This window comes from Nycticebus coucang, chromosome 3, assembly GCF_027406575.1.
Source record: "Nycticebus coucang isolate mNycCou1 chromosome 3, mNycCou1.pri, whole genome shotgun sequence".
NCBI classification, from domain to species: domain Eukaryota; kingdom Metazoa; phylum Chordata; class Mammalia; order Primates; family Lorisidae; genus Nycticebus; species Nycticebus coucang.
In genome coordinates this window covers 10,753,949-10,767,243 of record NC_069782.1, presented here as the reverse complement: position 1 = coordinate 10,767,243, position 13,295 = coordinate 10,753,949, and the positions used below count along the sequence as shown (strand labels likewise).

The following is a 13,295-nucleotide window of genomic DNA, read 5'->3' as shown; positions in this document are numbered from 1 at the left end:
TGCTGTGCCACCTCTCTCCCACACCCACTCCCAGCTATTTATTTATTTATTGTGTGCCAGTGATGGTGGAGGTAGGGGATGGGCCTTCCCCACCACCTCCACCCGTATTGTAACCAGTCCTTCCGTACTTAATAAAGTGCGAGTGGGAATGTTTATTTGTGTTCTAGTCTGTGGCTAGGGAGGGATAAGAACCCCTGCCTGAGCCTGCTCTCCCTAGAACTGGCCTACCATACTCTTCCTTACATGAAATGACCCATCCCAGTTCCAGAGTGTTCGTGTACAGTAATACTTTGTCTCAGAAACACTTTATACACTGATTTGTTTCCATCTCTTGGAAAGCCCAGCAAGTTTGTATTACTTATTTTATTTTACAACTTGAGAAACCAGGCGCAGTGGCTCACACCTGTAATCCTAGCACTCTGGGAGGCCAAGGACAGTGGATTGCTTGAGCTCATGAGTTCTAAACCAGCCTGAACAAGAGTGAGACCCTGTCTCTGCTAAAAATAGAAAAATCAAGGCAATAGGATTGCTTGAGTCCAAGAGTTTCAGGTTACTGTGAGCTGTGAGGATGCCACAGCACTCTACCCAGGGTAACAAAGTGAGACTCTGTCTCAAAAAAGAAAAAAAATGTTAACTTATTGAAAAGCACACAGCTGGAAGATGTGGTCACCCTATGCAGGATTTGAACTTGTATTGGCTAATTCCAGGAGGCTATAGCCTCTTCTCTTGAGACACCAAGATGGAGACAGGAAAGTGGAGGATGAGGTCCGCCCACCCTCTGCTCTCAGGGAGCTCCAGTGAGACGGTGTTTTAAGGCATCTGTTACAACCAGGATGCTGCTAGTGAAGGTCTGTCTTGCTGGAGCCCCAGTGCCTAATGCACAGTAAGCACTCAGCCCAGTAAGTTCTGGGCTGGCACAGGGGCAGCCCAGAAGAGCCTAGAGAAGCTAAGTGAGGAGATGTAGTGAATGCTCTAAGCCTGTCAGTGATGTACTTATCACTTGAGCTTGCACATGCTCCTTCCTGCTCAGCTCCAGTTTCCTCATTTGTAAAGTGAAGAGTGGGGCTTCAAGGCCTGGGAATTCCTCTCCAGTGTGAGTCTTCTTGGAAAGAGGGAGTGCTTTACAGAGCCTGGCTGCATTGTGGAGTAGGAACAAATGTAGTGCATTCGTGGAGATGTGGTTGTGACAGACACTTAGCTTACCCTGACTCAGGCATAAGGGGGTTTATTGGCTGCCCTATGAGGTGGTTCAGCACCTTCCAGGTGCTTCCCTCTCAGTTCTGCTGCCTCCCAAACAATGAGTACCTACCTCTCACCCAACCAACATCCCAGGGAAGATTCTCATTGGCCTGGTTTGGGTCACATGTTCATCTGGAAACCTGTACCCATGGGAATGGGACACAGCTATTGGCCACCTTGAGTCATGTGACCTTTTTGGTTCGGGGTGGGGGGGAGACAGAGCCTTAAGCTGTCGCCCTGGGTAGAGTGCTGTGGCATCACAGCTCACAGCAACCTCCAACTCCTGGGCTTAAGCGATCCTCCTGCCTCCGCCTCCCATGTAGCTGGGACCACAGGTGCCCGCCACAACGCCCGGCTATTGCTCAGGCTGGTCTCAAACTGCTGACCCTAATCGATCTCCATCCTCCACCTCAGCCTCCTAGAATGCTAGGATTACAAGTCTGAGCCACCTCTCCTGGCTGTAGTCTATATTTTTTAACTGAACCATTTGAGAGTATGTTACAAATGTTAACGCAGTTTGCCCCAAATTCTTCAGTTTGCATCACCTAACAGCAAGGATGGCCACAATCCAGGATTACACGAGAACCTAGATATTTGATTATTTCCCGGAGCCACTGTATTAACCTGCCATGGAAACCACCTGGCTCCAGACTTCTCATTACAGTAAAAAAAAAAAAAAAATTGAGTTTTCCTTAATTTTAAAGCAGTTTTCTTTGAGTTTTCTGTTACTTGATAGTCACAAACCCTGCTGATACACAGGCCTTAGGCATATCATAGAAAACAATAAAGTCTACCCACATCATATTTTATTATTATTATTTTGAGACGAAGTCTACTCTGTCACCCTGGTAAAATGTTACAGCGTTATCATCGTTCACAGCAACCTCAAACTCTTGGGTTCAAGTGATCCTCTTGCCTCAGTCTCCCAAGTAGCTGGGACTATAGGCACCCACCACAACACCTGGCTAGGTTTTTTGTTGTTACTGTTTGTTGGTTTTTTGGTTTTTTACTATATTTAGTAGAGACAGGGGTCTCGCTCTTGCTCGGGCTGGTCTGGAACTCATAAGCTCAAACAATCCACCCGCCTCAGCCTCCCAGAGTGCTAGGATTACAGTGAGAGCCACTGCGCCTGGCCTCCACATTCTACATTAAATATGTATTTACTTTTCAAATTCTTTTATTTCATTTTTTTTTAAACTCTGATCTTTTTATTTAATTTTTTTGTTGTTGCAGTTTGTCCAAGGCCAGGTTTAAACCCGCCACCCTCAGTATATGGGGCAGCGCCCTACTCACTGAGCCACAGGCACCGCCCTCAAATTATTTTAATACTATTGGGCATTCTTTGGCTACTGGGACCTAATCAGGACTGACTGACCTCTAGGAATACTTGGAAACACTTTTTTTTTTTTCTTTTGGCCGGGGCTGGGTTTGAACCCGCCACCTCCAGCATATGGGACCGGCGCCCTACTCCTTGAGCCACAGGCACCACCCGGAAACACTTTTATAGTACAAAAAATGAACTTACAAAGTTGTTTTCAAATGTAATGACATTTTATGACTAAAGTAAATCTTTCATGAAGTGTAAGTACAGTAAACATTTATTAATTTTAGCTTTGCAGTTTTAATATTTTGGAGCCAATACATTTTTCCCTTCAGGTCTCAAATATTTCCTAAGCTCTTAAAAAGCCCTGGGCTTCCTGTGAGTCTAATTATTTTCAAACAGAATACTAAAAGCATTTTAAAGGCTCAGGCCTGAGGCCTGGAGGGCTAGTACATAAAAGAGTCTAGGTCCCACCCAGACCTTACTTGAGATGATGACACTGTCCCAGAGGAGGGTTGGAGCCTATAGTCAGAAGGCGTGGACACCAGGTGGGAAGGTAACAGGTGTGTGGTGAGGGAGCTGCTTGGATAGGAGGAAAAAGGCTGAAAGGGGAGAACAAACGAAGTAAGAGCAAGCAGGCTGGGGCACAGTGGGGCTGGACCAGGGCCTGGAGTTGCCAGGGGCAGATGTCTCTACCTCTACCACTCCTTCCTCCCCTTCATGAGCAGGCGGGAAAAGGTAGCTTTCCAAGCTCAGGTATCTTTGATGCAGCAGATGAAAGGGCTTCCAGCCCTAGCACCCTGGGTGACCTTGGTCAAGTAGCCACTTTCTCTGGTTTCTGTGTCATTAAATTGCATCATTAAATGGGGGATCAAGTCAGATACAGTATTTGGGGTTCTCTGCTTTGACATTTAGGACCGTGGAGCTGGCTCTGACCATCCCCACGTTGGTGAGCCCAGCAGCCCTTCCACCACCAACAGCTGAAGGAGGCACAGCTCCATCCAGGCACGGTGGGAGTCCACAGGCCAGGAAGAGCAAAACTGGCTGGATCCTGTCTGGATGAGCTCAGCTCATTACTCATGGCAGCAGCCAAGGTTCAGCCTAAGGACAGAGGAATTCCAGAGAGCTCACTGCCTGTACTGCAGGACAGTGAGTGGACAAGAGAATCCCCAGGATGGAGGGCCTTGGCTTTGGGGGTTGCAAAGGGAACACTAACATCTAGCCTCTCCTTATACCTCTTGTAATCTGTCAAGCAGCCACTTGAGTGGGTAACATCATTTCCGCCTTCCGCGCCTGAAACAGGTTGAGAGAAGCCAAGGACCCTCAGCACCAACCACCCCCAAAGTCAGAACTTGCATCTCTTCCCCTGATTCTAACTGCAGCTACATTTCTCTGTGCAGTTCAACCCAGTTGGCAGACACAAAGTAGGGGTAAGTGAAGATGAAATAAGATAATGTATGAAAGCAAGGCGCCAGGCACCAGGCCAGGCAGATAAGTGGGTGCCACCACTAGGAGGCCCTGAGGACACGGAGGGGAAGCGTGATGCACCTTCTCCTTGCCCGCCACCCCCAATCAAAGTTCCTATTACTAGAATCTGGAGAGACTCCCTTTCCCAGCCAAGGCAAGTTGGCAGCCAGTGGAAGGTGAGACAGCTGCCTCCCAGAGGTACTGCCAGGACCCCAGAAAGGTAACTTGGCCTGGGAAGAGACGAGGGAGCCTCCGTGAAAAAAAATAATCATCTGGCCAGGTGTCGTGGCTCATTCCTGTAATCCTAGCATTCTTGGAGGCCGAGGTGGGAGGATTCCTTGAGCTCAGGAGTTGGAGACCAGCCTGAGCAGGCAAAAAATATTTTTATTTTCTAAAAATAGAAAAACTACCCAGACTTTGTGGGTGCCTGTAGTCCCAGTTACTTAGGAGGCTGAGGCAAGAAGATGGCTTGAGCCCAGGAGTTTGAGGTTGCTGTGAGCTGTGATGCCACTGCACTCTAGTCTGAGCAACAGAGTGAGACTCTGTCTCAAAAAAAAAAAAAAAATCATCTATTTAGTACAGGAGATCTGAGTTACACCCTGTATCAGCCTTGTGTAGAGCAAGAGAGAGCAGGAGGTCTCTCCAAATTACAGATGGGGAGACTGAGGCAGACAGGGAGAAGTGAGTTGGTAGGATACTGTAGGAGAACATAGCCTTTCTTTTTCTTTTTTTTTTTTTGAGACAAAGTCTCACTATGTCACCCTCTGTAGAGTACTGTAGCATCACAGCTCACAGCAATCTCCAACTCTTGGGCTTAAGCAATTCTCTTGCCTCAGCCTCCCAAACAGCTAGGACTACAGGCACCTACCACTACGCCTGGCTATTTTTTTTTGTTGTAGCTGTCATTGTTGTTTAGCTGGCCCAAGCCAGGTTCGAACCTGCCAGCTTTGGTGTATATGACTGGCACCATAACTACGTGCTATGGGCACCGAGCCGAGCATAGCCTTTCTGGGGACCTGTCACCAAGCCATTCTGCCATACCTAGGCAGGCCAGACCCTGGAGAGGAAGTAAGTAGTCCCTCCATCCAATGGCAAACACTCCCTGTGCCAGGCCCATTTCCAGGTTGGGGGAAGGATGTACGAGCAGCTCCTGAGGCCCTGCAAGTCCAACTGCTGGGCTGGGACAGCCAGTGCTACCTGCCTGATGGCAGTCCTGCAGGGACCACTCCTGAATCACCTCTGGTCCTCAGTGGAGGACTGCACCTGCAGTCCCCAACTTGGTCTGGCAGAGAAGGAAAGCTCAGGGGAAAGGCCATGGAACTGGGCTGGGCCACACTGGGCCCCACCCACCCCTTCCTATGATTGAGGTTTTGGGGTGGCCCTGGAGGAAAAAATGAAACTGCTGTGGTTGGTTTCCTAGGTAGCTGCTTGGTCTGGTAGGAGGGGTAAGGAGCTTACAGCCCCCTCTCTGGGTCTGCCTGCAGCCTTGCACGCTCCCCTCTCGTTCTTTACCACGATGGGCTTTAGTCATCTTGGAGAAAGCCTGGGAGGCAGGTGTTGGAGGGGGCTATGGAGGTAGGGTAGGGCAGGGTGGGAGTTCTGGTATGGCCTCCAGATGTGAGTCACTCTTAGACCACATCTTCCTCCCTCTTTACTGCTGGCAGTTTCTGAAGGGGATGGCTGTGTGGAGAAGACTGCCTCCCTGACAGCTCCCCTAGCAAGCCCCTCCCCTTGGCGTGCTCCCCTGCCCCTTCTACCAGGGTCCTGAGTGTGAGATGACCACCCCTCATATCCATCCTCAACTGCAGTGCTACAGTGATCTTCCCTACAGCCTAAATCTGGTCTCAGTACTCACTCTCCTGTCGATGGGAAGGCCATACTCTGGAAAATAATTTAAGGAGGTTTATTCTGAGCCATGACCTGGAGACATGCCCAAGAAGCCTTGAGCAAGTGGACTGGAGGTGGTGGGGTTACAGTTTGGTTTTATCTATTTTAGGGAGACAGGGATTATAGGTGAGGTAATAAACCACTATGTTGAAAACATACATTGGTTTGGCTCAAAAAGGTGGGACATCTGGTAGTGTGGGCTCAGAGATTATGGGTGGGTCTAAAGTTCTTTAGACAGTTTGCTGAAAAGAGTTAGACTCTGTTTAAAAGAGTAGGAGTCGGGCGGTGCCTGTGGCTCAGTGAGCAGGGCGCCGGCTCCATATACCGAGGGTGGCGGGTTCAACCCAGCCCCTGCCAAACTGCAACAAAAAAATAGCCGGGCGTTGTGGTGGGCGCCTGTAGTCCCAGCTACTCGGGAGGCTGAGGCAGGAGAATCGCCTAAGCCCAGGAGTTGGAAGGTTGCTGTGAGCTGTGTGACGCCACTGCACTCTACCGAGGGCAATAAAGTGAAACTCTGTCTCTACAAAAAAAAAAAAAAAGAGTAGGAGTCAGGAAAAAAAAAAAAAGAGGACTAGGAGTCTGCTTGGCGCCCATAGCACAGTTGTTTCGGTGCCAGCCACATACATTGAAGTTGGCAGGTTCGAACCCACCCTGGGCCAGCTAAACAATGGCAACTGCAACAAAATATGGCCGGATGTTGTGGCAGGCACCTGTAGTCTCAGCAAGGCAAGAGAATTGCTTAAGCCAAGGAGTTGGAGGTTGCTGTGAGCTGTGAGGCTACAGAACTCTACCCAGGGAGATAGCTTGAGGCTCTGTCTCAAAAAAAAAAAAAAAAAGACTAGGAGTCAGTGAAAAGGAATGCTCAAGATGAAGGTTCTGTTAATTGGAGAGAAAGTATCAGACTGACTCGGCAGTTTGTTATGTATATTGAGGACCTGCAGGTACCTCTTGGGTAGCCTTAGTCCTGTTAATGAGTCACAGAGGACATCTCTAAGAATGGGGGGCATGATGAGACATCTGATCTCCTTTCTCTTGGCTTACAACTCAGTCTGGGAACCTCTTGGCCAAGAGGGGATCCAGTCAATCAGTCACTGGGGAGGAGGGGGCTTAAGATTTTATTTTAGTTCACACTCCTTATAACCTTCTGTGGCTCCCCAGCACCCTGGGGTAAAACAATATCCAAGCCCTTTGCCTGGCCCATGATGCCCTTCATGATCCAGGCATTGCTGGCTTTCCAGCCTCACCCCCCCCTTTCTCTCCATGCCCAGGGCTTACCATTCCCCAGACCTGTACTTTCTCATTCCTGAGCTTGTGCCCATGCTGGATGCCCTGGATACTTCACACACCTTATGCATGTTCTGAGTCTCCATCTCACTGTGATGTTTGCTCATGACTTGACTTAGAGCCATCATCATGCTACTTCTAGTTATAACAGTGGAGTCAGATTCCACCCCAACTATGGGCTCCTTGATAGCAGGCTCCAGGAGGGGTCATCTTTGAATCCTCTGATGCCAGCCCAGGGCCAGGCACATAGTAGGTGCTCAGTAAAATACCTGCCAAATGGATGCAAAAAGGCATCCCATCTCAAAGGGGGATGTAAAGAGTGGATGGGGCGCACTGAGCCAGTTCCCCACCCTTTATGGCCTAGCCTATCCTAAGCACCTCCCAGACCCCATACTAACAGACAGACAGAAGCTGTCAGGCCTGGGCTCCTTGAAATCACCTGCAGGCCCCTCAGCGTGGCCAAAGCCTGGGGCTAGAAGCAAGCCTGCAGCCTCAGGCCTGGCGCCCTGCCCGGCTTTCATTAGCTTTGCTGAGGAGCACGCGCTGCAGCCACAGTCCCCGCTTCCGGGGGAGGTCCGGGTGGGGCTGGGGCCGTGTGGTAAAAAGGTCCTCTGCCTGGACAAAGGCACACAGCGGGAGCCACGCCCTGGCCCTGACCGGCCTCCTCTGGCTTCATCTAATTCCCTATAAGACCCTGCACCCCCTCAGCCATCTTCCCTGGGCACCCCTGAGCTCAGCCTCCTGGACCTGGGCCCCTTCCCGCCAACTCTAAGGCCTAGCTCATCCTGAAACTATTTTCCACTGGCTTCCCCCAATCTCTGCTGCAGCACAATTTTGGGATGGGGGGTGGGGAAGGATGGGGGAGCCGAATAGGAGGAGCTTGAACCATATGGGCGTGGCTAAGATGAAGGCGGGGCGGCAGGGGCGAGTAGCCGCTCTGATTGGTCACCTCTGCTCCAGAACGGGCTTCAAAATTCCATTGATTACGCCTCCCGTGGCCCCCATCACTGTCCTGACTTGCAATTGGCTGAGCTTCCAGGGGGCGGGACTCACAGGGTCCGGTCTTGTTAAAAAGGTGGGAGAGGCTGGACTGTCTCTCGGGTGGAGTCTTCAGATCTTCAGACGGCTGGTGCACCCGTCCTCGAACATCCTCCTGCTTCAATCATGGCTTGTGTGAGTGTAGGGACCCCACCCCAAGCTCCAGGGGATAGGGTGGGACAGACTGCTAGAGGAGATTGGGGAGATCAGGAGCCACATTCGAGTCCCAGCTGTGAATCCTTGAACAAGTGCCTCCTCTTTTGTGGACCTCAGTGGCCACATCTGTAAAATGGGAGGGGGGTGCCATGGTCCCCCAAGGCCTTCTCTGACTTAAGAACCTTCTGGATTCCTCCGGGGTCAGGCAGCACAGTTATTTGTACCAAGAGCTGACATTCTGCAGCTCTGAGAAGTGGGAGTGGGAAGGGTGTGGCCAACGGGGCGGGGGGACTTTGGTGGCACTCAGACCACTGTCCCCTCCCCTACTTCACCCCAAAGAACCTTCCTTCCCCTCCCCCCAGCAGCTGTCCCCAGTCACCAGGCCCGGGCAGAGTCATCCCCCTCTGCTCCAGAGAGCTCTGAAAAGTTGCCAGGACCTGAGGCAGGCTGCCCAGGATGGGCCTTCCTGGGGTAGGGGTGAAGGGAATTTATGTCCAGGTTAGTCAGGTAGGTAGGGGCTAGGGAGAACCTCCCCACCCCCCATCACTGGCAAGCTGGGAAGTGGGTGGTAAGGGAGGGAGAAGGAGTTAAGAAGCTTCCCCAGCCCCCCAGGGGAAGGGTTCAAGTTTCTGGCAGAAGGAACCACTAATACCAGTTAACTCCTGCCCACTCTCCCCAGGCGCCAGTGGGTAGCAGTGCCCTGCAGTCTGCTCAGTCTTAACTCTGAGCCAAGCTGGCTGCAGCTCCGACGCTTGGTCACTCACTTCTGCAGAGGGGTTTGGTTTTCAGGGTGTCTGTCCTCTTTAGCCCCTGGGCCTCTCACCAGGCCTCTACTCCGGAGCACAAGAGCAAATCCCTCTATTCAGTGTGACTTTGCTGCCCCACTCCAAGCCTGATTCTGTCTGCTAAGGGAAGTGATGGGGCACTGCATCCCACCTTCCAGGTCACTCTGAATCCCAAATCCCCAAGCTGATCTGCAAAATCTCCTAGAGTCTGTCTTCTAGAACCAGAGTCCCCTGTTATAGACTGAAACAGACCCTGATGAGAATAGGGACTTTCCCAGGACCACCCATATAATCAGAGGCTAGAGCTTGCAGCTCAGTCCTGTCCCCCAGGCTTCCCGTTGGCCTGGCGAGATCAGGGTGGGAACAACCCCACTCCCACCAGCAACCACTCCAGGACACTGCAGGCAGCAGTAGCGGAGCCCTTGTCCTCTAACCCGGCTGGGCGGGGTCTTGTCTGCGCAGGGTCTGGTCGCCAGCAACCTGAATCTCAAACCTGGGGAGTGCCTCAGAGTACGGGGCGAGGTGGCCCCCGACGCCAAGAGGTGAGGGACGGAAACCGGACGGAAACCGGGAGGTGAACGGCTAGGGTAGAGGGATGGCTCAGAGCCGGAAGGTCCAGCCACGCGTCTGGGACGGGTGTGGCTCGTGAAGCCCGCTTTTCCTCCCCGGCGGGCAGGGGGTTAATGGCCAGCTCCCGTTGCTGCGTTTTCAGGGTGAGTCACTTCCCCGCGAGGTCTGGGCGCCCCTACCACAGTCGCCCCCCTTCCTCCCAGCTGGAGCCTCTTAAACTAAACCAGCTGTCGCCTCGTCATCTACCTTACCCAGCTCCTTCCGGCCCTGGGCCGGACCTGAGGCTGGGGAGGGCGGGGAGGGAACGAGAGGGGTGCCACCGCTGCCTCCCCTGCGAGTCCCTCCTTCCTGCATCAGGTCATTCATTCAGGCCTTCAGTCCTTCAGTCATCATCTATTCAGCCAGATGGTTTATTTTCTCAGCGGCTGTGTCACCTTGGGCTAGTCAACCAACCTTTTTTTTTTTTTTTTTGTAGAGACAGAGTCTCACTTTTTGGCCCTCGGTAGAGTGCCGTGGCCTCACACAGCTCACAGCAACCTCCAACTCCTGGGCTTAAGCGATTCTCTTGCCTCAGCCTCCTGAGTAGCTGGGACTACAGGCGCCCGCCACAACGCCCGGCTATTTTTTTGTTGCAGTTTGGCCGGGGCCGGGTTTGAACCCGCCACCCTCGGTATATGGGGCCGGCCCCTTACCGACTGATCCACAGGCGCCGCCCTAGTCAACCAACCTTACCAGGCCTTAGTTTGTTTGTTTTTGTTTGTTTTGTTTTAATGTTTTGAGACAGAGCCTCAAGCTGTCACCCTGGGTAGAGTACCGTGACCTCCAGCTCTTGAGCTTAGGCGATTCTCTTGTCTCAGCCTCCTGAGTAGCTGGGACTACAGGCGCCTGCCACAACACCAGGCTATTTTGTTGCAGTTTGGCTGGGGCCAGGTTCAAACCTGCCACCCTTGGTATATGGGGCTGGCGCCCTACTCACTGAGCCACAGGCACTGTCCATTATTGCTATTATCTCTGGGCAACAAATGTATTATTATTATTTCTTCATTTGCCTCACAGTTTTTTATTTTAATTTGGTTTTTTGTTTTTTGTTTTTCAGTTTTTTGCCAGGGCTGTGTTTGAACCCACCACCTCCAGTATATGGGGCTGATGCCCTACTCCTTGAGCCACAGGCGCCACCCTTGTTTATTTTTTTGAGACAGAGTCTCAATTGTCACCCTCGGTAGTGTGTCGTGGTGTCATAGTTCACAGCAACCTCAAATTCTTGGGCTCTGAGTGATTCTCTTGCCTCAACCTCCCAAGTAGCTGGGACTACAGGCGCCCGCCACAACACCAGGGTATTTTTAGAGACAGGATCTCGCTCTTGCTCAGGCTGGTCTCGAACTCCTGAGCTCAAGCAATCCGCCCAACTAGGCCTCCCAGAGTGCTGGGATTACAGGCATGAGCCACTGCACCTGCCCTCACCCCACAGTTATTGAGCATCTACTGTGTGCCCCACTCTGTACTAGGCACCAGGGACACAGGGATGTACAAGACAGGACATTTGCTCTTCCAGACTCTCCTCAGAAGGAGTCTCTAAACTTGACCCAAAGGACTAGGACACTAATGTCTTCAAGAGTTTGGGGCCATCAGCACAGCAAGACCCTTAGAGAGCCTTCCTGTGCAGCCCCTGTGGCACAAACAAGGAAACTGACGGGAAGTAAGGGGCAGGGACTGGTTCAAGGTCACACAGCAAGTAGGTGGCAGGGCCAGAACTAGACTCCAGATTTCTCTTTTCTTTTTTTTTTTTTTTTTTTTTTTTTTTGGCCGGGGCTAGGTTTGAACCCGCCACCTCCGGCATATGGGACCGGCGCCCTACTCCTTGAGCCACAGGCGCCACCCGACTCCAGATTTCTCATCTCCCTGTTCAATGAGTTCTCTCAGCTGGGTGCATTCATAGGGTACTCAGTGGTGGACTTGCCAGTCCAAGGGGGCTGGCACTGGCCAGGGTGACTTCAAGCCCTCTGTTGTCCCCCAGCTTTGTGCTGAACCTGGGCAAAGACAGCAACAACCTGTGCCTGCATTTCAACCCCCGCTTTGATGCCCACGGGGATGCCAATACTATCGTGTGCAACAGCAAGGACGGCGGGGCCTGGGGAGCTGAGCAGCGGGAGGCTGCCTTTCCCTTCCAGCCTGGAAGTGTCGCAGAGGTGGGTGAGGGTCTGGGAGCCAGGGGTAGGGCCCTGAGTGGGCTGGTGCTAGGTTGTGTTTAACGGCTAGAGACCTAGGCCCCATCTGCCCTACCCTCTGTGGCTATGTGATAGCCTGTAAGTGTCATCCCCTTTCCAAGCCATCCAGGAGCTGGCACTATGTCAGGGCACATGAGAAAAGGCTTTTGGGAGGGCCTGTGGTCTCAGCTCACTGCCTTTCTCCACTCCCAGGTGTGCATCAGCTTTGACCAGGCAGACCTGACCGTCAAGCTGCCAGATGGTTACACATTCAAGTTCCCTAACCGCCTCAACCTGGAGGCCATCAACTACATGGCAGCTGATGGTGACTTCAAGATCAAGTGTGTGGCCTTTGATTGAAGTCAGCTGGCCTGTGACCCCCAATAAAGGCAGCTGCCTCTGCTCTTCCTGAATCAGCCTCCAGAATCGTGCATGTATGTGTCTAAGAGGGGTCCCCAGGCCCAGCCCAGCCCGTTCCTTTACTTCCAATTGCATCCTCCATGTGTATCTTCTAAGTTCCGATGATGTCTTCTTCCCCTGAGTCCCCCAGGCCAAGCAGTGAGCTTAGCACCCAGTAGGGGGCTCAGTGAGCACTGAATTAAAAAAAACAGGCCTTGGGGCGGCGCCTGTGGCTCAGTTGGTAAGGCGCTGGCCCCATATACCAAGGGTGGCGGGTTCAAACCCGGCCCTGGCTGAACTGCAACCAAAAAATAGCCGGGCGTTGTGGCGGGCGCCTGTAGTCCCAGCTACTCGGGAGGCTGAGGCAAGAGAATCGCTTAAGCCCAGGAGTTGGAGGTTGCTGTGAGCTGTGTGATGCCACGGCACTCTACCGAGGACCATAAAGTGAGACTCTGTCTCTAAAAAAAAAATAAAAAAAAAACAGGCCTTGCCCCAAAACTGCTCTTAGCCCATGGGCCTCAGCACATAGTAGGTGCTCAAATGATGTTGCATAAATGAAACCAATGAGGAAAGAGACAAGGATTCATACCACAGCAGAAGAGACGGAAGGGGAGCAAAAAATAACCAGGCCTCTCTCATTTGCCTGCCTGAGCTAAGAAAGGGATTTAGAGTTAGAGAAGTGGCTGCCAGCCCTTATCTGGCCAGAGACCAAGTTTACTGTAGTAAATGCTCAGTCAGTGGACAGAACAGTCCCCTCCTGCAGTATCTTTTTTTTGGGGTGGGGGGAGAAAGTCTCACTCCGTGCCCTGGCTTGTACCTCATAGCAACCACAAACTCTTGGGCTCAAGCAATCCTCTTGCCTCAGCCTCCCAAGTAGCTGGGACTACAGGCATGTGCCACAATGCCCAGCTAGTTTTTCTTTCTTTTCTTTTGCAGTTTCTGGCC

At 52.0% G+C, this 13,295-nt stretch overlaps 1 protein-coding gene across 2 annotated transcripts; it reads left to right on the top strand.

Annotated features, from left to right (window-relative positions):
* Positions 1-8,237: 8,237 nt before the first annotated feature.
* On the top strand, positions 8,238-12,364 carry LGALS1 (galectin 1). Of its 2 annotated transcripts, none has more exons than XM_053584031.1 (4): positions 8,238-8,371; positions 9,640-9,719; positions 11,762-11,933; positions 12,165-12,364. In XM_053584031.1, exons 1-4 carry the CDS (start codon positions 8,363-8,365, stop codon positions 12,309-12,311), a joined length of 408 nt encoding a protein of 135 aa, XP_053440006.1. In that variant the 5' UTR covers positions 8,238-8,362; the 3' UTR covers positions 12,312-12,364. The 2 variants fall into 2 exon arrangements, with proteins under 2 accessions (XP_053440006.1, XP_053440005.1); XM_053584030.1 differs by having other exon boundaries at positions 8,278-8,377.
* Positions 12,365-13,295: the final 931 nt, after the last annotated feature.

What these genes read in the sequence shown, in the direction of transcription:
- LGALS1 (XM_053584030.1), top strand. An exon ending in GTGGCCCCCGACGCCAAGAG is followed by an intron (nt 9,720 to 11,761) that starts GTGAGGGACGGA and finishes GTTGTCCCCCAG; the next exon opens with CTTTGTGCTGAACCTGGGCA. An exon ending in AGCCTGGAAGTGTCGCAGAG is followed by an intron (nt 11,934 to 12,164) that starts GTGGGTGAGGGT and finishes CTCCACTCCCAG; the next exon opens with GTGTGCATCAGCTTTGACCA.